General features: G+C 49.0%; 11 protein-coding genes and 1 non-coding gene across 12 annotated transcripts; 8 read left to right on the top strand and 4 right to left on the bottom strand.

The window, feature by feature from the left end:
- Positions 1–286: 286 nt before the first annotated feature.
- Positions 287–951, top strand: LTR64_008483 (uncharacterized protein; the record flags this gene model as incomplete). Its single annotated transcript, XM_064902794.1, has 2 exons — positions 287–325; positions 454–951. The coding sequence occupies 2 exons, from the start codon at positions 287–289 to the stop codon at positions 949–951; spliced, it is 537 nt and encodes a 178-aa protein (XP_064750683.1).
- A 168-nt stretch (positions 952–1,119) lies between these two features.
- HST6 (ATP-dependent permease) lies at positions 1,120–5,425 on the top strand (the record flags this gene model as incomplete). The annotated part of the gene is made up of 5 exons (XM_064902793.1): positions 1,120–1,586; positions 1,635–1,666; positions 1,804–2,155; positions 2,357–2,431; positions 2,485–5,425. 5 exons carry the CDS (start codon positions 1,120–1,122, stop codon positions 5,423–5,425), a joined length of 3,867 nt encoding a protein of 1,288 aa, XP_064750682.1.
- A 279-nt stretch (positions 5,426–5,704) lies between these two features.
- Positions 5,705–6,337, bottom strand: LTR64_008481 (uncharacterized protein; the record flags this gene model as incomplete). Its single annotated transcript, XM_064902792.1, has 1 exon — positions 5,705–6,337. The coding sequence occupies one exon, from the start codon at positions 6,335–6,337 to the stop codon at positions 5,705–5,707; it is 633 nt and encodes a 210-aa protein (XP_064750681.1).
- A 1,260-nt stretch (positions 6,338–7,597) lies between these two features.
- ICL2 (mitochondrial 2-methylisocitrate lyase) lies at positions 7,598–9,280 on the bottom strand (the record flags this gene model as incomplete). The annotated part of the gene is made up of 1 exon (XM_064902791.1): positions 7,598–9,280. One exon carries the CDS (start codon positions 9,278–9,280, stop codon positions 7,598–7,600), a length of 1,683 nt encoding a protein of 560 aa, XP_064750680.1.
- A 636-nt stretch (positions 9,281–9,916) lies between these two features.
- CIT3 (citrate synthase) lies at positions 9,917–11,302 on the top strand (the record flags this gene model as incomplete). Its single annotated transcript, XM_064902790.1, has 2 exons — positions 9,917–10,634; positions 10,689–11,302. The coding sequence occupies 2 exons, from the start codon at positions 9,917–9,919 to the stop codon at positions 11,300–11,302; spliced, it is 1,332 nt and encodes a 443-aa protein (XP_064750679.1).
- A 1,630-nt stretch (positions 11,303–12,932) lies between these two features.
- On the bottom strand, positions 12,933–13,565 carry LTR64_008478 (uncharacterized protein; the record flags this gene model as incomplete). Its single annotated transcript, XM_064902789.1, has 1 exon — positions 12,933–13,565. The coding sequence occupies one exon, from the start codon at positions 13,563–13,565 to the stop codon at positions 12,933–12,935; it is 633 nt and encodes a 210-aa protein (XP_064750678.1).
- A 260-nt stretch (positions 13,566–13,825) lies between these two features.
- LTR64_008477 (uncharacterized protein) lies at positions 13,826–15,034 on the top strand (the record flags this gene model as incomplete). Its single annotated transcript, XM_064902788.1, has 1 exon — positions 13,826–15,034. One exon carries the CDS (start codon positions 13,826–13,828, stop codon positions 15,032–15,034), a length of 1,209 nt encoding a protein of 402 aa, XP_064750677.1.
- Positions 15,035–15,706: 672 nt separating this feature from the next.
- IZH3 (inc metabolism membrane protein) lies at positions 15,707–17,203 on the top strand (the record flags this gene model as incomplete). The annotated part of the gene is made up of 1 exon (XM_064902787.1): positions 15,707–17,203. The coding sequence occupies one exon, from the start codon at positions 15,707–15,709 to the stop codon at positions 17,201–17,203; it is 1,497 nt and encodes a 498-aa protein (XP_064750676.1).
- Positions 17,204–17,913: 710 nt separating this feature from the next.
- On the top strand, positions 17,914–17,986 carry LTR64_008475. Its single transcript has one exon. It is a non-coding gene; the product is annotated as a tRNA-Val (tRNA).
- Positions 17,987–18,525: 539 nt separating this feature from the next.
- On the bottom strand, positions 18,526–20,238 carry ILV1 (threonine deaminase; the record flags this gene model as incomplete). The annotated part of the gene is made up of 1 exon (XM_064902786.1): positions 18,526–20,238. One exon carries the CDS (start codon positions 20,236–20,238, stop codon positions 18,526–18,528), a length of 1,713 nt encoding a protein of 570 aa, XP_064750675.1.
- Positions 20,239–20,809: 571 nt separating this feature from the next.
- RCF1 (Respiratory supercomplex factor 1, mitochondrial) lies at positions 20,810–21,409 on the top strand (the record flags this gene model as incomplete). The annotated part of the gene is made up of 1 exon (XM_064902785.1): positions 20,810–21,409. One exon carries the CDS (start codon positions 20,810–20,812, stop codon positions 21,407–21,409), a length of 600 nt encoding a protein of 199 aa, XP_064750674.1.
- Positions 21,410–22,336: 927 nt separating this feature from the next.
- On the top strand, positions 22,337–24,184 carry cyp15 (Peptidyl-prolyl cis-trans isomerase cyp15; the record flags this gene model as incomplete). Its single annotated transcript, XM_064902784.1, has 1 exon — positions 22,337–24,184. The coding sequence occupies one exon, from the start codon at positions 22,337–22,339 to the stop codon at positions 24,182–24,184; it is 1,848 nt and encodes a 615-aa protein (XP_064750673.1).
- Positions 24,185–24,573: the final 389 nt, after the last annotated feature.

Genomic DNA, 24,573 nt, shown 5'->3' with positions numbered 1-24,573 from the left:
GAGTAGGCACGACGAGAAACATGCTCTGTTTCGACACACCCTTTGCACCCGCTGTCAGAGAGAGCCTCCTATACGGAGTGAGAATCCTCTCATATTCACGTGCTGATGCTGTAAAGGAACAACCTTATGTGTGGCAGCCGAAACGTGCAACGAATTCACATGCGTCAATTTGCATCCCATACCTCACTGCTCCGAGTTTTGCAGCAATACCCTAGTAGGATATGGTGGGGTGTCGATCTCAGCCCTTTAGCCTACTTCATGGTCTACCGGTAATCTTTTAGCGGCAATGTTCAACCACCTTCTTCGACCAGGGTTTCCTGCACGTGTGAGTGACGCTCCTGCCTCAGAAATAATTGGATCTCGTGCACGTAATTTTTGGTCAGTAACAACTTGCTTAGCACACTTTGGACTACACAGCAGACCTTGAGCGTCCCTAAACACGATTGAATATAGCCTGTATATCGAAGTAAGCAGCAAGAAGTCACGACCATGTCTTTGACGCAGCAGATCGACGCCGAAAATGCGCCCAACTACGAGGACATGGAGAAGCAGTTTGCAGTCAAGGCTGTTCATCATATGACGGTCTATTGGGGTATCCTCGAGAAGATGCCTGGATCCGTATTGAGATTGACGCGTATGGATGACGAGATTCTCGAACATTTCAAAAAGGACTTTCCCGACTTCGATCCTGCTCAGACCATAGATGAGGACAAGATGAAGAGTAAGGAAGGGAAAGAACAATGGAGAAATTTCGTCAACCAGTACGAGAAAAAGGTCGAAGACTTCAATTTTGGCACTATGTTGAGAAAGAACCCGCAAACAGAATATGGTGAGAAGGAAACCATCTTTGCTGTTCGTATGCAGTTCTACGCCATCGAGATTGCCAGAAATCGTGCTGGCCTGAATGATTGGATTTATGAGCAGGCACAAAATGCTAAGAAAGCTTCGTAGTCGACAAGAGCTCTGTCTGGTCCGTGTTCGCTTGCCGGCCTTGCATACCTTAAGAACAATACCAACTTTCTGTCTTAGCACACGATCCACCCATCAACTCGTTCACAGAACCACTACCTGAGCATATGAGCATTTTACGATGGTGGATGTGCATTTACGGCACAGGCGATGAACAGTCGTGCTCGCATGAGCGTGTCGCCGAACTCGAAGGAGCAGGAGAATCCTCGACGACAAGGCGGCCTTGCCGCATACAGGGTTGTATTCTCCTTCAACCGACCGGGACACTTGTTTGTACTCATTCCTGCAGTTCTACTTGCAGCACTCTCAGGTACCATCAAACCTGCCATGTCCATATTGACTGGTCACTTTTTCACATCCTTCGCACAATACGCTGCTGGCACTATCGATGCCCAGGTTATGACAAATAGCACAAGGTCGATAGTGTACGCTTTCATCGTCGTTGCAGCAATAACATGGCTGGCGAAGGCAGCAGTCTGCACCACTTGGATTACGTACGGAGAAATGCAAGCCGCAGCTGTCCGAGAAGATCTCTTTTCCGCCCTGATCGTCAGAGACCTGGCATGGTTCGAGGCCCAAGAGGCTGGCGTCAGTTCTTTGCTCAGCAGAATCCACACGTAGGCAGTTTCCATTGGATAGGTCTCGGCTAACCTGGTTGTAGCCAGATCTCAGATTTTCAAATGGCTGTTTCGCAACCGTTAGGCTTGGTGGTAGCCCTGATCATTCAATCCATTACCTCTTTAGTAGTCGCCTTCTACTACAACTGGAGGTTAACCTTAGCCATACTTGCCACTGTCCCAATAACAGCGTTTGTACTTTCTTCTGTCTCAAAAGGCTACCGGCAGGCCATCACGGACCAACAAGCAGGACTAACCCTCGCTACACAACAGGTCAATCATGCCATTAAGAATGTGGTACTCGTCAAATGCCACAACACGGAAAGCAGCGAAGTTCAGCACTACGTCCATATCCTTGATTCGTCAGATCGCCATTTTCGTCGCCAAACGTATATTGCTGCACTTCAGACTGGCTTCATGCGCATCGCAGCAGCCCTCGTCATGGTTCTAGCTCTTGGCTTCGGCACCTACCTGGTGCATAAAGGGGGTGCAAGTCCAGGTGAGATCCTGACAACTTTCTGGTCCGCAGTATCTGCTTCTACGAGCTTCAACGAGTTGCTGCCGCAAATGTTGGTGTTAGAAAAGGGACGTGCTGCTGGCGCTGCATTAAAGCATTTATTACGTCAAGTAGAAAAAGGAGAAGCTCATGATGATGGCGTGAAAGGCAGAACACCAGCCTCTATGGAAGGTGATATCGAGTTCAAGAATGTAAATACTCTCAATGACGCAAAGCGTTCGTGGCCTCTTGAACACTAACGACCCAAGGTCAGCTTCTCCTATCCAGTCCGTCCTGATCACTACGTCCTCGGAGACGTCACGCTATTCTTTCCAGCTCATGAAACTACGTACGTTTGCCGAGATTGATTGTCTAATGCTGCATCGGTGCTGACATGGCCAGGTTTGTCGTTGGCAGAAGCGGTTCTGGCAAAAGCACACTAGGTGCTCTTTTGTTGCGGTTCTATTCGGCCAACAGTGGATGCATCACCATTGATGGCACAAAAATTCACAAGTTGGACACTCGATGGCTCCGAAATAACGTTACCTTGGTCCAACAAGACAGTGTCTTGTTTCGAGGCACCCTTCGTGAAAACATCACGATGTGTTTCGAAGATTATACCAGTCTGGCAGCTTCACGAATCGCAGACTGCTTGGATTTCGCCCAGCTCCAACACGCTACTGAGGCTCTGCCAGATGGCCTTGAGACAAAGATTGGCAAGGGTGGCTCTGATCTGTCTGGGGGACAGAGACAACGGCTGGCTTTGGCTAGAGCCAGACTACGAGATACACCAGTCTTGGTCCTTGATGAGTCGACCAGTGCTTTGGATCACACAGCAAAGATTCATATCATGCGTAACCTTAGGGAATGGCGGAGTGGCAAGACGACAATCATCATCACCCACGACATGTCTCAAATCAGGTCTGGCGATTTTATGTATGCGTTCAAGGATGGTAGGATCATTTCGGAAGGCTATCGATCCACTGCCGAAAGCCAGCTGCAGCAGTCACTTAACCATGACATGATCGGAAACCCACTCGTACCCATCGAGGACGACTCTGAACAGTTTCAGACACAAATACGACGTACACAATACTTCCAAAGACCACAGCCTGCCCGTGCGGGTACCAACCTCTCCGTCAGCTCGTTTGAAAGCGGATTCAGCGCGAGCACGCTGGAGGAGCACCGTCGTCTGCTCGACAAAGCCGACGATCGGTACAACATCAATAACAAGTTCCGTAAATCTCTCAAGGTCGTGAAGAGCAAACATGCAAAGCGCCAACTTGTAGACGAGAGCTTGCATATTGATTTCGAATTGGAGACTATGTCGAAGTCTCAAAAATGGGGCGATCGTTTGACAAGAACGCCAGCAGTGAGACCGTACAGCATGCATCCTTCGACGGCTCTAAGACCAACACATCTGCAACAGGATCTGGCCATGGCGAAATCGGCCAGGCCCATCACTATATGGCAGGACGTCGCTGAAAACACAGCAGTAGTTCTTCGTGGCGCAGAGGAAACTGCAATGCCGCAATGGGAGACCTATTTGTTTCGGGATCTTATGTACACAGTGTGGTCATCCTTAAGCTCGAAACACAGGCGCTCACTAATCTTTGCCTTCATTACTGCCGTCTCGTACGCAGCCCTGCCCTCCATGACAGCATGGCTAATGGCTAAGATGTTTACAAATTTTTACCAGGACAAAGGCTGGGTTCGGGATGCGGTGAAATGGTCGGGAATACTCATCACCATATGCTTTCTCGACGGCGTAGCAGCTTTCATCATACAATTCTTGTTCGAAACCTGTGGACAGGCATGGATACAATCCTTACGTCAATTGGCTGTCGCTCGCATCCTCATTCAATCAAAGACTTGGTTCGATAACGAGAGCTTGTCATTGACAGAAATTTGCAGCTCCCTTGACAAATCAGCAGAGGATGTGCGCGATTTTCTAGGGAGGCTGGTCTCATTCGTGCTTATAGCCATTGTGATGGTCGTGATCGCTCTCACCTGGAGCTTGATCACGTGCTGGAAATTGTCACTGACAGTAGTTGCGTGCGTTCCTGTCATATATGCTGTAACGAAACTGCTCGATTTCGTTTCGACACGTTGGCAATCGCGCAGCAACGACGCTGCCATTGAGTCGGCCGATGTCTTTGCCGAGAGCTTCTCCGACGTTCGAACAGTGAGAGCCCTCACTCTGGAATCGCGATTTCACAGGAAGTACACAACTTCAATATCCAAAACTTTTCGTGTTGGTCTCAGGCGCGGGTTCTACGTTGGCATCTGTTATGGGGCATCCGAAAGTCTATTGTCTTTCACGCTGGCCTGTATCTTTACATATGGCACCACCTTAGCAACCTCGCAACAGTTTACAACTAAGTCAATACTTACAGTATTGTCCCTAATGTTGTACAGCATGCTGAGTGCAAGCTCTATCTTGACTCTTGTACCCAGAATCTCGTCCAGTATAGAAGCAGGCAATCGTTTGCTGAAACTGACGAACTTACCATCATACTCTCAAGAACAAGAAGGTCTATTAAAGTTGCAACACGAGAGTTTCACTGCCACGATCAACTTCAACAGACTGACATTTCACTATCCCAATAGACCAACTACAGCTGTTCTCAACAATTTCGATCTCACGATTGGAGCTGGACAGTTCATTGCAGTAGTAGGTCGTTCGGGTTGTGGCAAATCGACCATAATCTTTCTGATACTTGGCCTCTACCTTGCAGGCGACGCACGAACAGCCTCACGAAGTCTGCAGATATCAGGACACGACATACACTCCCTTGACCTTGCCAGTCTTCGCTCACATATCGCCTACATGCCTCAAGACGCCGTTCTCTTTCCTATCAGCATACGAGAAAACATCCTGTACGGCCTCGAAACACAAGAAGATAAGGACACAAGATCCGACGAGCGCCTTCACACCGCCGCCCGTTCCACAGGCATCCATGACTTCATCACCTCCCTCCCGTCAGGCTATGACACCATAGTCAGCGACGGCGGTCAATCCGTATCAGGAGGTCAAGCTCAACGAATAGCTCTAGCGCGCGTCTTCGCCCGTCGACCCAAGATCCTACTCCTTGACGAGCCGACGAGTGCTCTTGACCGCGACAGCGCAGAAGTCATACGCCAGAGCTTGTTAGCGCTGACGAAATTGCCTGAAGAGGAAAAGCCGACTATCATAGTTGTGACGCATAACAAGGAGATGATGGAAATAGCTGATAGAGTTGTCATGCTTAAGAACGGTGCTGTGGTCGAGGACGGTGGGTTCGAAGCACTGATGAGGCGCAGAGGTGATTTGTGGAATCTGATGAATCCGGTTGGGGAGTGAGTAGGGGGCGAGATGAATGCTGAGTACACGTTTTATGGTGTACATGGAACTGATGCTATAGTTAGACTAAAGTCATAGAACGGAGCGAAGGGGTTTAGATGCCATTTGAACGTCTTACGTATCTAGGCTGGATGGCCATCACTGGCTCTGCCAAGATTGAGGAGTATTCTAAGGAAGAACGATGTGGTTCAATGTTTATTAAGTACGCAAAGTGCTCCTGTATCATTTGTTTTTGTCTGTCAAGCCAACCATACACTTGTTCTCTCTGCCAAAACCTAGTCACACATCTCGTTTTGGCATCTGTGCGAGGACATCGACGAGACTAGTGCCAGGCTTGTGATTCCGGCTCCTTTGATTTGAAGTTCTTTTCGAGGATCCTATCATCGCAGAGCCAGCTGCCGAATCCGACACGTCCGCTTCCGTTGCATCGCCCGCACTCGAGCCCTCGTCCAATTCTGTCTCCTTTCCCTTTTCTTTTTCCTTCTCCTGGTTCTGATCCTCTTGCTCCTTAGTCCCTCCATCCCGCTGATGCTGGTTCGAAGGAGCATGCTCAGTCGTCGAGTTTCTGACAACAGTTACATTACGCACAGCGGTTGTGCTAGTTGTGATAGTTCGTGGTCGTCCTCCAGCAAGGTATCTTCCCATCAACCTCAATATCTCTTGACGCATCTGCTCATTGATCCTACCATTGGTGACTGCCGTGTACAAGGCTTGCTCCATCAAGTGGTGAAGCAATTCGTTGTCACGAGCTCTGCCGGTATGTTCAAGGTATTCTATCGCATATCGCGAAAGATTGATGTAGATTCTTCTTGCTTGAGACGCAAATAGACCTATTGCATGATCTGTTGGTCCGTATGCGCCAGCGGAGGGAAAAGGTGTAGGATTCAGAGGATAGTGTTGTCTCGAAGACATGTTGTGGCTTCTGATCGCTGGTGGAGGAGTGTAGATAGCGGTGCAAATAATCTAGTCGAGAACCTGTCAAAGTGGCATACCTGTACTGAAGGAGTTGAATAAAGTGGTTGTTCTGAACTTTTGGCCAACATAATGTGTTTGTTGTATTACACTTTGGCAGCAAACCTGCTCATTGGGATAAAGGCATTGGCTTCTGTGCTTGCCTTAGTGATAGAGTGAACAGAGATGGTGTCGATTGAGTGATAGAAGTGCATTCACCGTTTTCGCCGTTTTCTTGCGAAAGCGCCAAGGTCAGGAATCGTCAACCCGTCCGCGCAATAGTAACATCGATTGAATTTGCACATGATGCCAGTGCATGAGTGTTGTCCAGACGACAAGTGATCTGAGCAGTAACTTGGCACGTGAAGATCTGCTTTTAGAAAAGTTCGAGTATGTTCCTGACGTGCACGTTCCAGGTCGTTTAAGTCTGTGGATGACCACGGCAACGCTTCTCTGCCGGCACAGAGTCCTCTCATAGGTGAATCGTGCTTTCTCTAGCATGATCCATTTGGTCACGTCGTTTGTAAGAATCGCTCTACACACTTGCAACATGTCAATGGTAGTACATAGACGTCGGGTCCGCACCATTTCTGACATGGAGCTCAACATCTATCAAGCTCGCATATAAACTGCTTCGCAAGGTCGAATGCTAATTGCGCCTATAGCGTAAGTACTGGCTCTAGCCAAATAAGTGCGCACTATAACTCGAGAACCAAGCGACACCAATATAGCATCGAAGGTGTGTCTTTGAACTTCGGCAGCCTCTACAGCCGAATTATACGCCCTTCCTCGTCCCGATAAGTCTAAGGCCCACGTTGATGAGAGGCACAGGGCTCACTCAAGCACCTTAAAGGTGTTGAGGGTATGATGAAGCTCGTTGGTAGATTTCTGTCGGCTACCAAAATGGTAGAGAGGGAAAACCAAACAGTATGTCCAATGTGCAATGTCCTCTGTATGCCTCTGTCCCACGACGATCAGTATCGATGGATCAGGAACTCTAGACCACAACGACAGAGATGCGGTATCTTGATGTTGAACTTGGCTAGAAAATCCAAAACTCACCATCGCCCTAGGTTCTCCGTCCTCTCGGACAGATCATGAGTTTGACTTGGACAGGCCTGTAGTGAGGTTACGGTAATCGCTAAAGCGAGGAGGCTTCCAGCGAAACCACTCTGTTCCTTCCGCTATCCCGCTGACGGTCCAGAACTTGTTGTGTAAAGCTTAGAATTGTCCCTCAGTATTGCCTTCGCCCATACTCTTGCTGCCACTGCTTCCACTCTGGATTGCACCTAGGATACCGTCCATATATGGTGCGCCACTCCATTTCTGGTGTGTAAGAACATCGACTCCTAGTGCTTTCTCACGCTTCTGGACCAGATTGACGTATGCTAACATCCCTTCGTCTTTGAACTTTTGAGACAGCTCAGTGGTGATAGTAGCTGTTGAATGGATGCCAGCGAGAGAGATAAGCTGAAGGATGAACCCATGCTCTGCAATATCCCAGATGAATGATTTCAGCTTATCCTCTGTAAAGCCATGGCCCATCCAGTTGAAAGAAGGACTGAGGTTGTAGACAAACATCTTGCCAGGCGCTTTTGCGTGGACATCCTTGGCGAAATTGGCTGCCAACTCGACGTTTGGATCGCCTGTCTCGACCCACAAGAGGTCTGCATAGGGTGCAAATTCGGTAGCTCGCTTGGCGGCAGCTTTCATGCCTGCTTTGTAGTGGTAGAAACCTTCTCTTGTCCGTGGGATGTCACAGGACCACTGTACTGGTTTGCTTGTGTACTCCCTAGCCAAAGCTCTTCTCTTAGTTAGGGACAGATTGGGATCAGCCTTCACCTTCTTGAGGTATTCCGAAGGATCAACATCATCAGCCTTGAGTTGACCCAATACCGCTTCGTCAAAAGTGACGAGTTTGTGCTCCTTGACCCAGGCGGCCTCAAACTTGTCAATTTCTGGACCTGGTGCACCACTAAGTTCCATGCCTTGCAGTTGTTCTGCCAGAGGCTCTGTGTTCTCTGTAACTCCTAGGATGAACTCGTGGTCACGGACGTCGATGGCACTGCTAAGAAGTTTACCGCTTTCCGAATCAGTTCGGGCGAGGACAAGATTTTCGCAGCCCATCATATCCCACTGAAACCTAGCTGCCACAAGTCGATTAATATGTTCACCTATAGGCACAAGAACTTTGCCAGCCAAGTGACCACATTTCTTGCCTCCATGCAGTTGGTCTTCAAAATGAACGGCGGCAGCACCATTCTCGGCGAATAATTTTGCTAATTTGATGACGGCAGACAAACCACCATGACCTGTGTCTCCGTCGGCAATAATTGGTCTCATGTAATCAACATATGGTGTCTTGGCACGTTCTTCAGGCGTCAACTTCCGGCGTGCATCGAAGTGCTTGCGGTCGTGATGTTGTTGAGCCTTAAAAAGCCTTTGCACCTGATTAGGAACTGTATTGTAAGGATAATCACCAAAGTCAGGAGCAACTTCATTGGTCGCAGTTAGAACTGCTGAGCAAGCCCAACCAGAAATGTAAAGAACTTCTTGGTTTGGTGCTTGTTGTGTCATCTGTACCGGATCGATCGCACCCATGGTATGTACTGGCTTGCCTTGAGCTTGACGTTCTTTTAAAATGTTGAACAGTTTACGTGCCATGAGCGAGCTTGGATAGGTCTGCTGCAAAGCTCCTCGCTTGCTCACCACATCCTCGGCGGTATACGGGCGCTTAATACCGTCATAACGAGGTGATGCCCACCACTCTTTGACCTGCTTGATTTGCTCATTGAAGAGTGCATCCTCGGCTCCTGCCTTTTCTGATTCTGGTAATAGTTGAAACGAATCTGAAGGTAAGATTGTTGACAACGGAGGTTTCACTGCTGCCAATTGACTTGACATTCGCAGCGTATGATATGTTGTTTGGGCAACCAGCCTCGGAAGCCTTGCTTGCCTGCCCAGTCTGAGTAGTGATTGTGGTACCCTGCCCATGATGCCGAAAAAGAGTTGACTTTCCTGCTTTCAGAGCATTGGCGAACCTGGCGTACAGATCTTAGAGCCTTTTAATGTCAGTGATTCAAGCTCAGTAGAGACTTTTTAATATTCTCGCTGCTATGGCTAGAAAATAATCACCAATATTCATAGCTAGAAAAGTCGGCAGCTTCCGAAGTGGTTGGTTTCAAAGATGAGCTCGAAAATAACATTGCCGCTTGTTCCGCCTATTTTGGTGCCTGGGAATCCCAAAAACGTCCAGTTGGAAGGAACCGCCAGCGATCTCCTCTTTCCAATTGCAAGTGCCTCGGTATTGGTGGGGTTTCGTAATCATTCGTAGCACAGCGACCGACGTAAATGTGCATAATTATTGAATCTCGGACTGCTCTCCAAGAGCTCACAGCTACAACGCACTTTTCGATAGCTCGGTGACTTTCCGTCAAGGTTTGCTGTACCTCGATCCGAAGCTAAAAAGTCTGCTCTTCTGCAGGTACTATACCTGCGTCTACTCCTGTCCTTCAACTCATTGTAGCACTAGCAGAGGTCATGGCAGCTCCAAGGTCTGCTACCCGAGTCTTTCGAGCTCTTCAGAGCTCACCACGATGCCTACGACGAACATACGCCTCGGCCGCTGAGCCAGATCTCAAGACGACTTTGAAGGAGGTTATCCCAGAGAAACGAGAACTGTTGAAACAAGTCAAGAGCCATGCAGACAAGAAAATTGGTGATATTACAGTTGGTATGGTTATTGGTGGTATGAGGACAATGAAGTCAATGGTCTGGGAAGGCAGTGTCCTAGACGCAGACGAAGGTATTCGCTTCCACGGTAAAACAATTGCGGACTGCCAAAACGAGCTTCCCAAGGGCACATCTGGCACTGAGATGCTTCCTGAAGCCATGTTCTGGCTGCTGCTCACCGGCAAAGTCCCCTCCACAAACCAGGTTCGAGCACTGTCGAGGGAGCTGAATGAGAAATCAGAACTTCCAAAGCACGTCAAACAGATGCTACAGTCTTTTGACAAGAACGTGCATCCCATGACACAGCTTGCCTGCGCTGTTGCAGCTTTGAACACAGAGTCAGCCTTTGCCAGAAAATACGCCGAGGGCATGAACAAGGCCGACTACTGGGAGCCAACATTCGACGATAGCATTGCACTCCTTGCCAAACTTCCTCGAGTTGCCGCTGCCATCTTCGACAAGTCATGTCTTGACTCGCCGCTGGATATGGATCAGGACTGGGCTTACAATTTTGCTAAGCTGTTGGGTAAGCCCGGAAAGGAAAATGAAGGTTTTCAAGATCTGCTTCGTTTGTACCTAGCACTGCACGGAGACCACGAAGGAGGTAACGTATCTGCTCATGCCACCCACCTTGTCGGCTCCGCACTCTCCGACCCGTATTTGTCTTACTCTGCAGGTCTGCTCGGTCTTGCGGGACCACTGCATGGCCTAGCTGCTCAGGAGGTTCTACGGTGGATCCTGAAGATGCAATCTTCCATTGGCGAAAACTTTTCCGACCAGGATGTCAAGGACTACTTATGGGCGACCTTGAAATCTGGCCAGGTCGTGCCAGGTTACGGTCATGGTGTGCTACGAAAGCCTGATCCTCGATTCAAGGCACTCATCGATTTCGGTGATGCCAGAGAAGATATCTCCAACAACCCTGTGTACAGATTGGTGAAGAAGAACAGTGAAGTCGCGCCCGGAGTCTTGACTGAACATGGCAAGACCAAGAACCCACATCCTAATGTCGATAGCGCATCGGGAGTGCTCTTCCATCATTACGGCTTCAGAGATCCTCTCTACTACACAGTCACGTTTGGCGTCAGTCGAGGTCTTGGTCCACTAGCACAGCTCATCTGGGATCGAGCTCTGGGCATGCCGATTGAGCGACCAAAGAGTATCAACCTGGGTGGTTTGATGAAGCTGGTATAATTATTCGGTGTTTGGTTTGTTCCTCAGAAGGCGATCCGGGGATATAGATCAGTGACAACGCAATGCAGCGTCCAGCATAGTGCAAATTTTACAATAAAATTCACATGCACAATTCGTCAGCTTCAATACTTTGATTTTCTACACCAGGCCTTTTGTTGATGACAAAAAATCTGAGCATAATAGCGAGCTAATTGAGCCGCTTCGTTTACAAATGACAACATGACAGGGACAGTGTTTTGCACAACCTTGGTCGTGGAAGGCTTGAGGACGAATGGATCGTGTCGATATACGAGTAGCTTGTAGAAGTGTGGGATTGGCTAAGACTAAGTAAACAAGTGCTTGCATTGGGGTGTGCGGGGTGGTCCGGGGGCACTCATCATCAAATAGTGCCCCCCACAACGTCTCCCCCACGGTGAGGTCGCTGAGCGAAGCATGCGCATCAAATGCTGTCCTGAGAGAACGTGATATCGTATTTGGCTGTCTCGTGCTCTACTCTTTCGTTCGTTGGTCGAGTACATCCGTATCATGGTCGTATCTATGGACGTATCTTTGGCGGCAGCGCCTTCATTCTACACAGATATATCACTAGACTTTAGAGAAGCTAACGGCAACATTTCGGCATCCCGACGAATCCTTCAGCTGCCTTTGCAAGTCAAGAAAGAGAGGGAGCTTGCTCGAGCACAATACGCGCAGCGACCGCCGAGAAGACCATACACCCCATTTTTCGTCTCAGACACCATCTTACAACTCAGCAAGCACGATGCGCAGTCGCAATCGTCTCTGCTGAAGCTTCCAGCAGAGCTGCTCCTACTCATTGTGCAGAAAATCCAGGTACCGCACTACCAGGTCGTGTTTGGTTTGAGTTGCAAGACTATCGCCAGTCTGCTTTCCGAAAATCGCGAGTCCCTCGCACCCTGGCGAGGGTTCCGTGACAAAGAAGGATTATACCATCTGCTGGCTCGTCAACCTAAACCTCGAGCAAGAAGATGTAGAGCCAGTACCAGTTCAAGCATGGAGACACAAGTCGCGACGGCGACGACTGAGAACGGACTCCCGCCATACGTGCCGCCTGCTCTTCGTCTGTGCAGGGCCTGTTTCCGTCACGTCCCTCGCGACAAGATCTACTGGCTCAATCGGATGCCTTCCACGGAATTTGACAAACCACATGTGAATTGGTTCGATATTCTTAATTTCTTCAATGAGTCTCAGCGGAACTGTGGACAGTATAGATGTCCCGAGTGCTGTGCGCGAAACTACACGTGTTTCTTGAGTGAGCGGGAGTACGACAAGGCCCTTGCGGAGGACTATCGAGACGAGGAGGTATATTTGATCGATCTGGGAGATGAAGGGCGCAGGGTTTGCATTGAGCTTCCGAGACGTTTGGCCAGACCATAGTGTTGGAAAGGTTCTTGCATAAAGAACACAGAAGAATCGCTGGATCTGGCATCTGTATAAGATAAGGTTGCGGTTAGGCCCAGGTTGTACATACTATTGTGTCTTCGCTCTGAGGTGGAAGTATTCGACCACGAGCCAGAAGAGGCTTTTTTATAGGTGGAAAAATCTCAACGGTAACGGCATATACCTTTGTTGACCTATTCCGCTGTTTGTGCTGGGATCAGGACTGCCCTCGTCATAGAGCCACCTTCAACTCCTCCTCTAACTTAGCCAGACCATCCACCCAGCTTTCCAGCTTCTCGTCCATCTTCTTCACCACCTCTTTCCGCCGTGTATTTTCCAAAACCAACTGATCCTTCCTCTTAACCAATTCCTTCCTCTCTTCATCGATGCGGTCCCTCTCTTCCTGCTCGTGGTTTATCCTCCGCTCCATTAGCGCGCTCTCGTCCAACTCCTCATGCTCAGGAAAATGCTCCAGATACTCCTCCTCATCAACAAGCGGCAATTCCCGAAAAGCATGAGGATAATCTTCACAAGCCGCAATCTCTCCTAGTAGATGGCGCTGCTCGTAATACAAGTTCTGCAACTGCAGGAGTAAGCCATCGACTTCTCTCCTGGCGTCTGCTGTCTGCGCTTTGGTAGACCTGGCGATAAAGGCGGTGCGACGGGTTTGTTGCTTCAGACGAGCCAAGTAAGCTTGCAGGATTCTGTTTTGTCGTGCTACGGTGCGCTGTAGTTCTAGGGTGGTTGGTGTAGTTGCATTCGCTGATAAAAGATCTATGATTGCGAGGGTTTGCTGTAGGGTTGCTTGGGCTGTCGCAAGGGATGGTGTGAGTTCGGGTGCGACAATGATATCTTCGACGGTCATTTTGGTCTGCGAAACGAGGGGTTGTCGATGTTGAGGATGAATTTAGTCTTGCTGAGTTAAAGTATAGTTTCGTAACAAACAGAAGCCAGGGTGGTTACAGGCGCGACAGTAAGGCTGGAAGCCACATGCAATGTGTCTCCAGCACCCACGGACCCCTGCAGGGCCCGCACTTCCGGTGCAGAGAGATCTGCGCTCCAAATCGATTTGTGTCCAAGATTCAAGAATGTGGCCGAATTTGATATTTGGACTTTATCAAGAACATGGCACCAGACAGGGGACAAGGCGATGGAGCGACTGTCGCCCTATCTGCAGAAGTCGAAGAGTTATCTATTACGGACGACAAACCAAGTGATGCGCAAAGCACCAAGACGAGCCACGAACCTGTCTTGACCACAATCCCACCACATCTTTCTCACGATCCAGCTACGAACGCGAAACGAACAGACCCCTTTCAATTCGGCCAGCGCTACCTCAACGACCAAGAAGATGTCTTTGAGTATAATGCTTGGGACCATGTAGACCCTGACGAAGAACACCTGAAATTTACCGAAGAACAGTACGCCAAACAACGAGCTGCGCCTGTCTCGGACTTCGATCGCGAAAGGTTCAATACACAACCGGAGAAGTGGTGGGACTTGTTCTACAAGCAAAAGAGCACTACGTTTTTCAAAGACCGCAAATGGCTAGTACAAGAATTTCCGGTGCTAGGCGATGTGACCAAGGCTGATGCAGGACGAAAAGTCGTGCTTGAGGTGGGTGCTGGTGCTGGTAATACTGCATTTCCTATCATGAGGATTAATGCCAATCCAGAACTACAGGTCGTTGCTGCGGACTTCAGCAAACGTGCCGTTGAGACGATGCGAGAGGCACCAGATTATGCTGAAATCGCAGAAGGAAGAGATGGACGGCTAGGCAAGATGAGAGCCGAAGTCTGGGATGTTGCAGGCGAGTCACTCCCCGAAGGTATGGAAGAAGAAAGCGCGGATGTGGTAGTCATGATATTCATCTTCTCTGCACTAAACCCTAGGCAATGGCAGCAGGCTGTAAGGAACATTTTCAGACTGCTGAAACCGGGTGGTGAAGTATTGTTTCGAGACTATGGTCGAGGAGACCTGGCTCAGGTACGCTTCAAAACCGGACGCTGGATGGAGGAGAACTTCTATGTTAGAGGCGACGGTACACGTGTATACTTTTTCGAGAAGGACGAGTTACGACGTATCTGGGCTGGGGACGATACTGGTGATATAATGGGTGGGTCGGACGAGCGATCTGACGTGTATCAGCATGGAGCCAAGATTCAGGAACCGAGGAAAAATGCTGGGGATGACGGCATGACCGATATGACCTTTCCTCGCTTTGATATCCTGAATTTGGATATCGATCGCAGGTTGATTGTGAACCGACAACGACGCATCAAAATGTATCGTTGTTGGATACAAGGGAGGTTCAAGAAACCGCTGCAGTCATGAGGCTGGGACTGGTAGACTTTGTTTAGTGGTTCTTCTGTGGTTCGTATTCTAAATGGACTCTGAAATTGGTGTAGGTTTAGGAAATTGGCATGACGCGAGGTTTGATCATCGAGAAAATGTGGCTGCTGATAGATCAGGACAAGCTTTAAGCTCTTTAGAACAAATTGATTGCTCTGTGCCGTGCGAGGTCCTGCCACGATAATGTTGAGGATATCAAAAGAATGCTACACCTTTGCATAATGAGAGCCAGGCCAGTCGAAGGATCCCAGTTTTGCACGTGAACATTGACAGGCTCGTCCTCAATGTTCTAGGGCTTCTGTAGCTCAAGCGACGAATGTAGGGACTCATTAGCTCCCGAGATGACCCCATACAAACCAGCTTCCTAGCGGCACCTGCACGCAATCTGAATCTTTACTCGTGGGAATCCCAGCAAGCCCCAGCTTCATCTTCTCTCACTTTTCATGTGCATTCGTTGTCCTCCTTGCCACCACCATAGCCCCGCCAGCCCACAGTCCTTACAGAAAGCAATCGCGCGACACCGTCCTTGACTCTGAAAGAATATCACAATCTCCAACATAGGCCCCTCCACATCTGAGTTCGCCTCTGCCGAAGAGTCTTAAGAGCTTCTAAACAGAATCCGGATGGTCTCTATACGATATCAGTAACTAAATTATGTCTCGAACATACGGCTCTCTCGTCCTTGAACGGGAGGCCGTCAGTTCAAGTCGAGACGCTAGCCCTGGTGGTCGCAACGAACGATCTCGACTCCTTCATCGTGGGAGACGGCATTCCTACGAACCAGTAAACCAGACGCAAGCCAGCGTCTACAGTCCAGACGCGATATATGTCAAAGTCGATCTATTCCTCCACGAACTCAAGAAACGCTTCGATCGGTTAGAGCAATTCAAGAAAGAGACTTTGACTCACTTTGACGCACAGTTGGAACGAGGATACCAGGCCTTAAGAGAAGTCAGGGACGCGTGTTCGCCATACCACTCTGGCGAGCTGCTCTGGGGCGTCGCAAGACACCGGGCAAAGATATTTGTAGAGACGTTGGAAGCAGGATACAATGATGTGATACCGACACGAGAGACATTGGACGAGAAGGCTCACGCAAGCATGAAATTAATGGAAAGCTATTTGAGCGAGTTGGAAGCAAGAGCGCATTCGCGCAGGAAGGATCTACTGGACTCAGGCTGGAAGAGGGTAGATGACTCAATAAATGCTACTCTTGACCTGTTCGAGGAAGGTTACGACAAGGCAAAAAAGGCAAAGGACTTGCTGGCTGAGTCCATATCTCATGCTCTCAAGCAAGCTGCCGAGTCACGACTTATTACCTACGAAGATTTACCCGTCCCTTGGCGAGTCAATCCTCACATCACAAGAGGATATCGATTTACCGAATCCAAAATCGAGTGTATCACCTCGATGTTCAAGCCGTCGAACGAGACTGTCAACATATGGTCTCATGCTATCGGCCTAATTATCGTCTTGGCTATTGCCTTTCATTACTACCCTTCATCCGACGCATTCGCGTCCTTTTCGAAAATGGATATGCTCATAGCAGGCTGCTTCTTCGCTGCTGCATGCAAGTGTCTCATTTGCAGCACAATGTGGCACACCATGAATGGCATAGCCGACAAATGTCTGATGGAACGTTTCGCTTGTGTCGACTATACAGGTATCTCATTCCTTGTGGCAGCCAGCATTTTGACCACTGAGTGGACTGCCTTCTATTGTGAGCCAGTCTCTCGAGCAGTCTACATGTCTTTGACAGCTGTACTGGGTCTAGCCGGGACAATTCTTCCATGGCGAGAGTCCTTTAACCGTGCCGACATGCAATGGGCACGAGTCGCCTTTTACGTCTCACTGGCGCTGACTGGTTTCGCGCCTGTTCTTCAGCTCAACATCACCAGGGGCATCGAATGGACGTTTTACTTCTATGCGCCGATCACCAAGTCGGTCTGTGTTTACTTTGTTGGAGCCATCATCTATGCCAGCCATGTGCCGGAGAAGTGGTGGCCAGGACTGTTTGATTATGCTGGAGCGAGTCATAACATATGGCACCTGGCTGTGCTCGGCGGCATATTATTTCATTATGCTGCTATGATGGAGCTTTACAGAGGAGCTTTCAAGAGGGCAAGTGAGTGTGGCTGCTCGATAGGCTAGTGAACATAGACAATGCCACAATAATGAATTACATGTTCCGAACCTAATTCCTCGTGGACCAAAGACTTGCTGTTGATAGTGCATAGAGGTAGTAGCATATGCTGCAGTCTCCAGTCGTACGTTGAAAAAGACTGGTTGTGATGATGAACGAAAGGGTGCTTTTACGAGTCATGCTCATCTACTTAAGGCTCAAGTAGTCATTAAATTACGCGAATTTATATCAGCGACCAAGGACAAGCTGCCTACCACGACTTACCCAGAGAAGCAGTGCGTATTTATGCTACACTACTACTCTGTGCCAAATAACATAGTATCGTATCAAACGGAGATCATCACGCATTCGAAGAGACCATCACTCACGAACATCCTTTACGGACTCGAAGCACAGTTGTTGATCTGCTACTAGGTGGCGTCATGCCTGTGACGATTTTACCACTTTCGCTACTTTCGCCTGCCGGATCTGGAAACCGCTGGTCAATTTCATTCGACAACAGACTCTTAATGTCTACCGGAAGATCTTCCAGTTTGATTGAACAGGCCCACGGACTGGAAGACCTTCTATGAGACTGGAAGACATTCAGCGAAGGTCTTCTTCCAGTGTCGGTGGATCAGGATCGAAACTTTGAGGTCTCTGGGAGCCTGCTCGGTCATAGAGCCATATTACATACACTCGGAAATTGTGCTTCAATTATGCACACAGATAATTCTTAGGTCGATTGGTGTAGTGGTTATCACATCTCCTTTACACGGAGAGGGCCCTGGGTTCAATCCCCAGATCGACCTTTTTTGCTCCCTAGGGAGTAAAGGGAAAGGACAGAATACAGACTTTCGTTTTTGGTTACTGATGGACGGCAAATTAGTCCAATTCACACTCTACCCTGACACAGGTACCTGAAAGTGCCTACAGCAGCATCAATGGCATATAGCCTTTCATCTGCTACTGCATATAAGATCTAATGTCTAGAGGCGATATTGAATAAGCTGTAAGACTATCTATACTTATATATGTATACGTATGTATATGCATCCACATCAGGAGCACTTAAGAATTCTCATTTGTATCTACATCTTATGTCATTCCGTTGGCACATCGACCTAGACGATCTTGTACCTTCCGTTCGGATCGTGTTTCTTACTGATGCTATGCGATCGTAGCTCGTAGAGCAATGATGGAAAGCCTTGCGTTGAGTGACAGCGGATCCTATGAAATTGGAGTACAGGCGGGGAAGTATGTCAATGTGGGTGAGACCAGATTTTTGACTTATGTCTGATTTGTAAAGGTGTGCTACCGACAGCGCGCTGGCGCTCAAGGGCCACCCTGCCTACTCCCTTAAGAACGTCTTATACGTCTCATTGTCTGTACACTCGGTCCAAGGGTACTCAATATCATTCAGAAACTTCTTCAGTTCTCCCCTTTCACTTTCAGGACATTGAATACCAGCCAATATCCTACCGACATCACCGCCATAATTCCTGTAATGGAACAAACTGATATTTTGACCTGGACGCAATGTCCTCAGGAATTTGAATAGAGCTCCAGGACGTTCTGGAAACTCGAACATGAACAATTTTTCGTCAGCGACGGAAGATCTACCGCCGTTGAGATAGCGGATGTGCGTCTTTGCTAGTTCGTCGCTGGATATGTCTCGGGCAGCCATGCCTCCTTGCTCCAGGCGAAGAAAGAGAGAGGCCAGCTCTGAGGAGCGAGATGAGGCGTTGGAGATGGACACACCTATTAGAATATGGGCTTTGGAAGGGTCGGATGTGCTGTAGCGATAGGAGAACTCTGTACAAGCGGCGGGTAAGATGGCTTCGATGAGAGCGGCAAAGGAACCGGGCTTTTCGGGAATGGTGATTGCCAACAGCGCCTCTTTCTGTTCACCCAGACTTGCACGTTCGGCCACAAAGCGTAGTCGGTCAAAGTTCATGTTTGCACCTGACGTGATGGCAACAAGCTCTCTGTTTGGGTCTTCTGATGGATTCTCGGCCACCCACTTCTTGAGGCCAGCCAGACTCAGAGCTCCTGCAGGTTCGAGAATGGATCTTGTGTCTTCGAAGGTGTCTTTTATGGCGGCGCAGATTTCGTCTGTGGTGACCATGACCACATCGTCCACGACTTCCTGACATATCCTGAATGTTTCTTCGCCGACTGTCTTTACTGCGGCGCCATCTGCGAAAAGACCGACATCTTTCAGGAATACTCTCCTCCCAGCTTTTAGTGATTGAACCATAGCGTTGGCGTCGTTAGCCTCGACGCCTATAATTTTGACATGAGGTGCTATACGCTTGACATATATGCCTATCCCAGCTGTCAAGCCACCTCCACCTACGCAACAGAAGATAGCATGCAGATTCTGTAAGGATGTCTGCCGTAGCAGCTCCAGGCCTATCGTTCCTTGTCCGGCTATCACGTACGGGTCGTCAAACGGAGGAATGTTCGTCAAGCCATACTGCTTCTCGAGCAGGTAGCAATGCTCTTTGGCCGAGTCGAAGTCAGGGCCATGCAGCACGACAGCTCCACCTAACCTACTCACATTCTTGTGCTTGATGGCTGGGGTGCCGCTTGGCATGACAATGGTTGCTGGAATCTTGAGGTGTCTCGCTGAATATGCGACGCCCTGTGCGTGGTTCCCAGCTGAGCAAGCTATCACGCCCTTCCACTTGGCCTTGTCACTTAGGTGTGCCATTTTATTGTATGCGCCTCTTAGCTTGAAAGAGAAGACTGGCAACAGGTCCTCCCGTTTCAACAACACCTTGCACTCTAATCTGTTGGATAGGTTGACTGCATGGGACAATGGTGACTCAGTGATCACATCGTAGACGCGCGAGGTGAGAATAAGTCGGAGGTAGTCAGGGAATCCATTGGGCAATAAGAAGTCCCGTGGTAGATCATAGAGTGGGATCTTGCTATTGCTCTCGACCGGGGGTGTCCTGTTTGGGGTCGGGTTGCTTGCATATTCTGTCAGAGCTAGAGTGGATGTGCGCTTCGGTGTGGTGGGCGTCACAACACCATTTGTGCTGGACTCTGAGTCCATGTTGGACTACAGAGCAGCAAAATCGTGGTGAACTTGCCCAGCGATCGAAATTTCGGTCTGGTAGCGGTGAGCTCTGACACAAAACGAAGGGGTCGCGCTGGGCTATCTCTGGAGACACTGGACCACTGAGTCGAGCTGAGGAAATAGTCAACGTGCCAACATCTAGCTCTTACGTTCGTGCTATAGCATGCGCTGGTGTCTCGTGGTATTCTGTTGCTCACCACTGGCACAGCCAAATCAAAATAAAAACTCCGAATCGTTATCGATATGGTAAGCGAAGCTGCACAGTAGCTTTGTCGCAGATCGTCGGAGTAGATAGTCGTGACGATCTCTAAACCCGAACCTGGCATATTCAATCCACCATCTCTCCTGCTTCCCAACTACAGCATCCACTATCAATCTGGTTCTCGCCGTTACTAGATCTGTTCCCGGATATTCGGACTCTCAGGGCAATCAGAAGACGGTCAAAGTCTTGACAAACCTCCAGTCTTCGCCGATTCACGAGACGCCGTTGAGAACAACCACTGCTTGAACTCATACCGTCTACTTTGGCTACATACACATCGCAAACATGTCGAGACCAGAACGAAGCCCGGCCCCCTTGTCCTCAGGCGACATTCCCTCCTCCTTCGACGACAACCCAGAGTTCTTCGAGGAAGGACGTGCGGGCAAACTCTGGCGTAAAATTCGACAAGAGCCACTAATCCCACTTGGTATCCTCGCAACATGTTATGCCCTTTATCAAGCCTCGCGGTCAATCCGGAAAGGCAACAGCACTCAGACAAACAAGATGTTTCGTGCTCGTATTTACGCCCAAGGCTTCACCCTTGTCGCCGTCGTGGCTGGATCTATCTTTTACGAGGATGAACGGTTGAAGAGAAGGACCTTTGAAAAGGCGCTGGAGGCAAAGAAAGCACTTGAAAAGAGGGAGAGGTGGATCGCCGAGCTGGAGGCTCGAGATGCAGATGATAGGGCTTGGAGAGCAAAGATCGAGCAGGAGAGTGGTGAGGCTGCTGAACGTGCTGAGAGGGCAGCACAGACAGCGCGGATCGCCAGAAGTGCTGTTGAGGACAAGTTCTCGAGTAAGAGTGTAAGAGAGGAGGTCACAAGGCACGGGTGGGGTCCTGGTATGTGGTTAAATAGGACGACTGAGGCCTGGAGAAGAGCATAATCTGGGAATAGGTTTAAAAAGAATACGTTGAAGTTCTTTTACTATTTTTTAGAGTGTACTATTCGAGTCAAACAGCACACTACCGTCACACAGGGCTCAAGGTTTCATTCCATCCTTCTCACCTCCAAGATATACGTCCCGCGAGAACGTACAGGATATCGGTACACGTCGTGAACGTCAATACAGACAGGGTAGGTTCAGCATTTGAGCTTCTTACACGCCTCCAGTATGTATTTTGACGGCCAGTCATTGTACCAAGTACGAGACGTCAATATGATAGAAAGTCGACCTTATGGATTTCAGTCCTTTTACGGTCGTTGACGACGAGACATGGCCCAACGTCAAAATAACGTGAAAGTGATTTAACAGCAGGGCCGCTCGTCGTTCACTCAGAACGTGCTCTGAGGGATATCACAATCTTCGACCGACGACCGACCACTATAAAGTGGCCACGTTGCTTGTCTCGATCGTCAGTCGTGTGCAAAGGCTACGCCAGGTTTCTGGGACACAAAGGACAGGCGGCTGCAATAATAGAAAGAGTCGTTTGCCATAGTTCGTTAATCGGGGCACAAGCTATAGAGAGGTTTCGGGCATATCTTACTGCCCATTGCTGTTGCAGGAGAGGGGCTGGCGACGATGAAATATTAAATGCATGAATATATGGTACACTGCGTGTACATAGCCAATACTTGACAAATTTACCACGCTTTTGCCTTGGGATGTCTCTAGAGGTTACTGCGGCTGTAGCAATTGAGACACAGTATGAATTCGTGCCTCAGGCATTAACAAAGCGTGGCCGAGCTCAACGACGCGACGCGTTTTGCGTATAAAAATACTATAACTAATATCAGTCTCAAAAATAAATGTAGACTATTTTAATCAACTCAAGCGATCCACCACGGTGAATATCATCCATTGCGCACCACTATGGCACTCAAGCGACAGCATCCAGGTGACGATGCACCAGGATCCGAATCCTCAGACGACGACTTCGGTCCAGCACTGCCTTCATCAGTGCCACCAAAGAAGAAGCGCAAACTACCTTTTGAAGCTTTGTATGTCGAAGCACTTCCTAAAGGCGTGCGATATTCCAAATCTCTGATGCACAAAGAGCAGATCTCGAGTGTAACCGTTGCACCTTCGCCTGTCGACTTTGTAATCACTGCCTCAGTGGACGGAGTTGTAAAGTTCTGGAAGAAGGTCTCTTCTGGGATCGATTTTGCGAAGGAATATGCTGCGCACGAAGGTCGAATTCGAGGTTCTGCTGTAAGTGCGGATGGAAGTCTGTATGCGACGGTTGGCGACGAGGATGACTTGACCGTCAAGATTTTTGATGTGGTTACGTTCGACTTACTGGCCATTATCAACCTGGAGACTGCAGGAACTGTGGTATGTTGGGTATATCAGAGGGGCTCCCCGCCATATCTAGCAGTGAGTGTGGGCAATGAGATACACATTTTCGATGGACGTGGCATCAAGACCGCGCCACTGCATAAGCTTGCCAATCTGCATCGCACAGAAGTTGTCGCAATGGCCTACAACCAAGCCTTTGATTGCGTAGTCTCAGCGGACGCGTCAGGAATGGTCGAGTATTGGCAACCACGGGAAAACTTCGAGAAGCCGGACAATGTCTTCAAGATCAAATCAAGCACAAATCTATTTGACTTCAAGAAGGCAAAGTCTGCACCGTGCTGTATTTCCATTTCTCCGTCAGGACACCAGTTCGCAACATTCTCCTTCCCCGACCGGAAGGTTCGAGTCTTTGATTTTACGTCTGGAAAGCTGCGGAGATCGTACGACGAATCTATCGAAACGCTTACAGCCATGCACGAAGCTGGGACGTCGTTGCATAAAATCGATCAAAACGAATTCAACAGAAGATTGGCTACGGAACGAGAGCTGGATAGTGCAGCCGTGCGATCACGGATAAACATATGTTTCGATGAGTCAGGGCACTTTATCTGTTATGGTTCACTACATGGCATTAAAGTAGTCAATACGACGACGAGCCGAGTAATGCGAGTATATGGTAAGGACGAGTCTTTTCGAGCGCTCGACGTAGCAATGTATCAGGGAGCGCCACAACAGAAAGGTGTGGTGACAGTCTCGATGGCGACCAGTAACAACCCCCTACTTGAAGCTGCCGAGGAGCGAGATCCCATGCTCTTTGCTACAGGATATGGTAAGGTCCGCTTCTACATGTTTACCAACGAAGAGTCGCCGTCCAAATCCAACCGGGACGTGCACAACGAGAAGCCCAAGCAACTGGGTAAAAAGCAGAAAGAAGAGCAGAAAGAGCAAAGGATGGGATCGGCGGCCATGATCCATACCAATATGGGAGATATTCACATACGGCTCTTTCCTCAGCATACACCGAAAACGGTTGAAAACTTTACAACACACGCCCGAAATGGATACTACAACAACACTATCTTTCACCGTGTGATCCGCAAGTTCATGATCCAGGGTGGTGATCCTTTAGGAGATGGAACAGGAGGAACCTCGATATGGGGAGGAGAGTTCGAGGACGAGTTTCACCCTGATCTGAAACACGATAGACCGTACACAGTCAGCATGGCTAACGCAGGACCAAATTCGAACGGCAGCCAGTTCTTCATCACGACTGCCGAGAAGGCGGATTGGTTAGACAAGAAGCACACAGTCTTTGGAAGGGTAGAGAAGGGCAAGGATGTCGTTCACCTGATCGAGAACGTGCGGACAGTCAAGGAGAAGCCTGAAGACGATATAAAGATCATCAACATTTCAGTGCATTAGAGCAATTGAAAGTGATAGTGTAGAGTGAAAGTTTGTATCACAACAGGCAGGACCCCACTAGCCACAATTCACGACTCCGCACGAATAATTAGTTTCTTCTCCGCAAACCTTCTCGAATTTATGATACGCGTCGCTTTCGCGACTGACACGATCATGCTCATACATTCTTCTTGTCGCTTCTTGTCATGGTGAAGCTCATTGTGATCGCGAGGTGCATACCCGAGGATGTGTACCTCCGCGCACTCGAACAAACAAGTCCAGTCTTAGCCGGTGAGAGGAAATTCTCACTTGCGATTCACGAGCCAGAGTTATGGGCCATTGGTACACTCGCGGTACAGATCACAAATAAGTATCAAAGTATATATAAGAGGTGCGTGCATGCAGAAAGT

Source organism: Lithohypha guttulata (genome assembly GCF_036872675.1).
Source record: "Lithohypha guttulata strain CCFEE 5908 chromosome Unknown scaffold_10, whole genome shotgun sequence".
Lineage (NCBI taxonomy): Eukaryota > Fungi > Ascomycota > Eurotiomycetes > Chaetothyriales > Trichomeriaceae > Lithohypha > Lithohypha guttulata.
The sequence above is the reverse complement of the archived record's forward strand: the minus strand, read 5'-3'. Positions and strand labels throughout refer to the sequence as shown.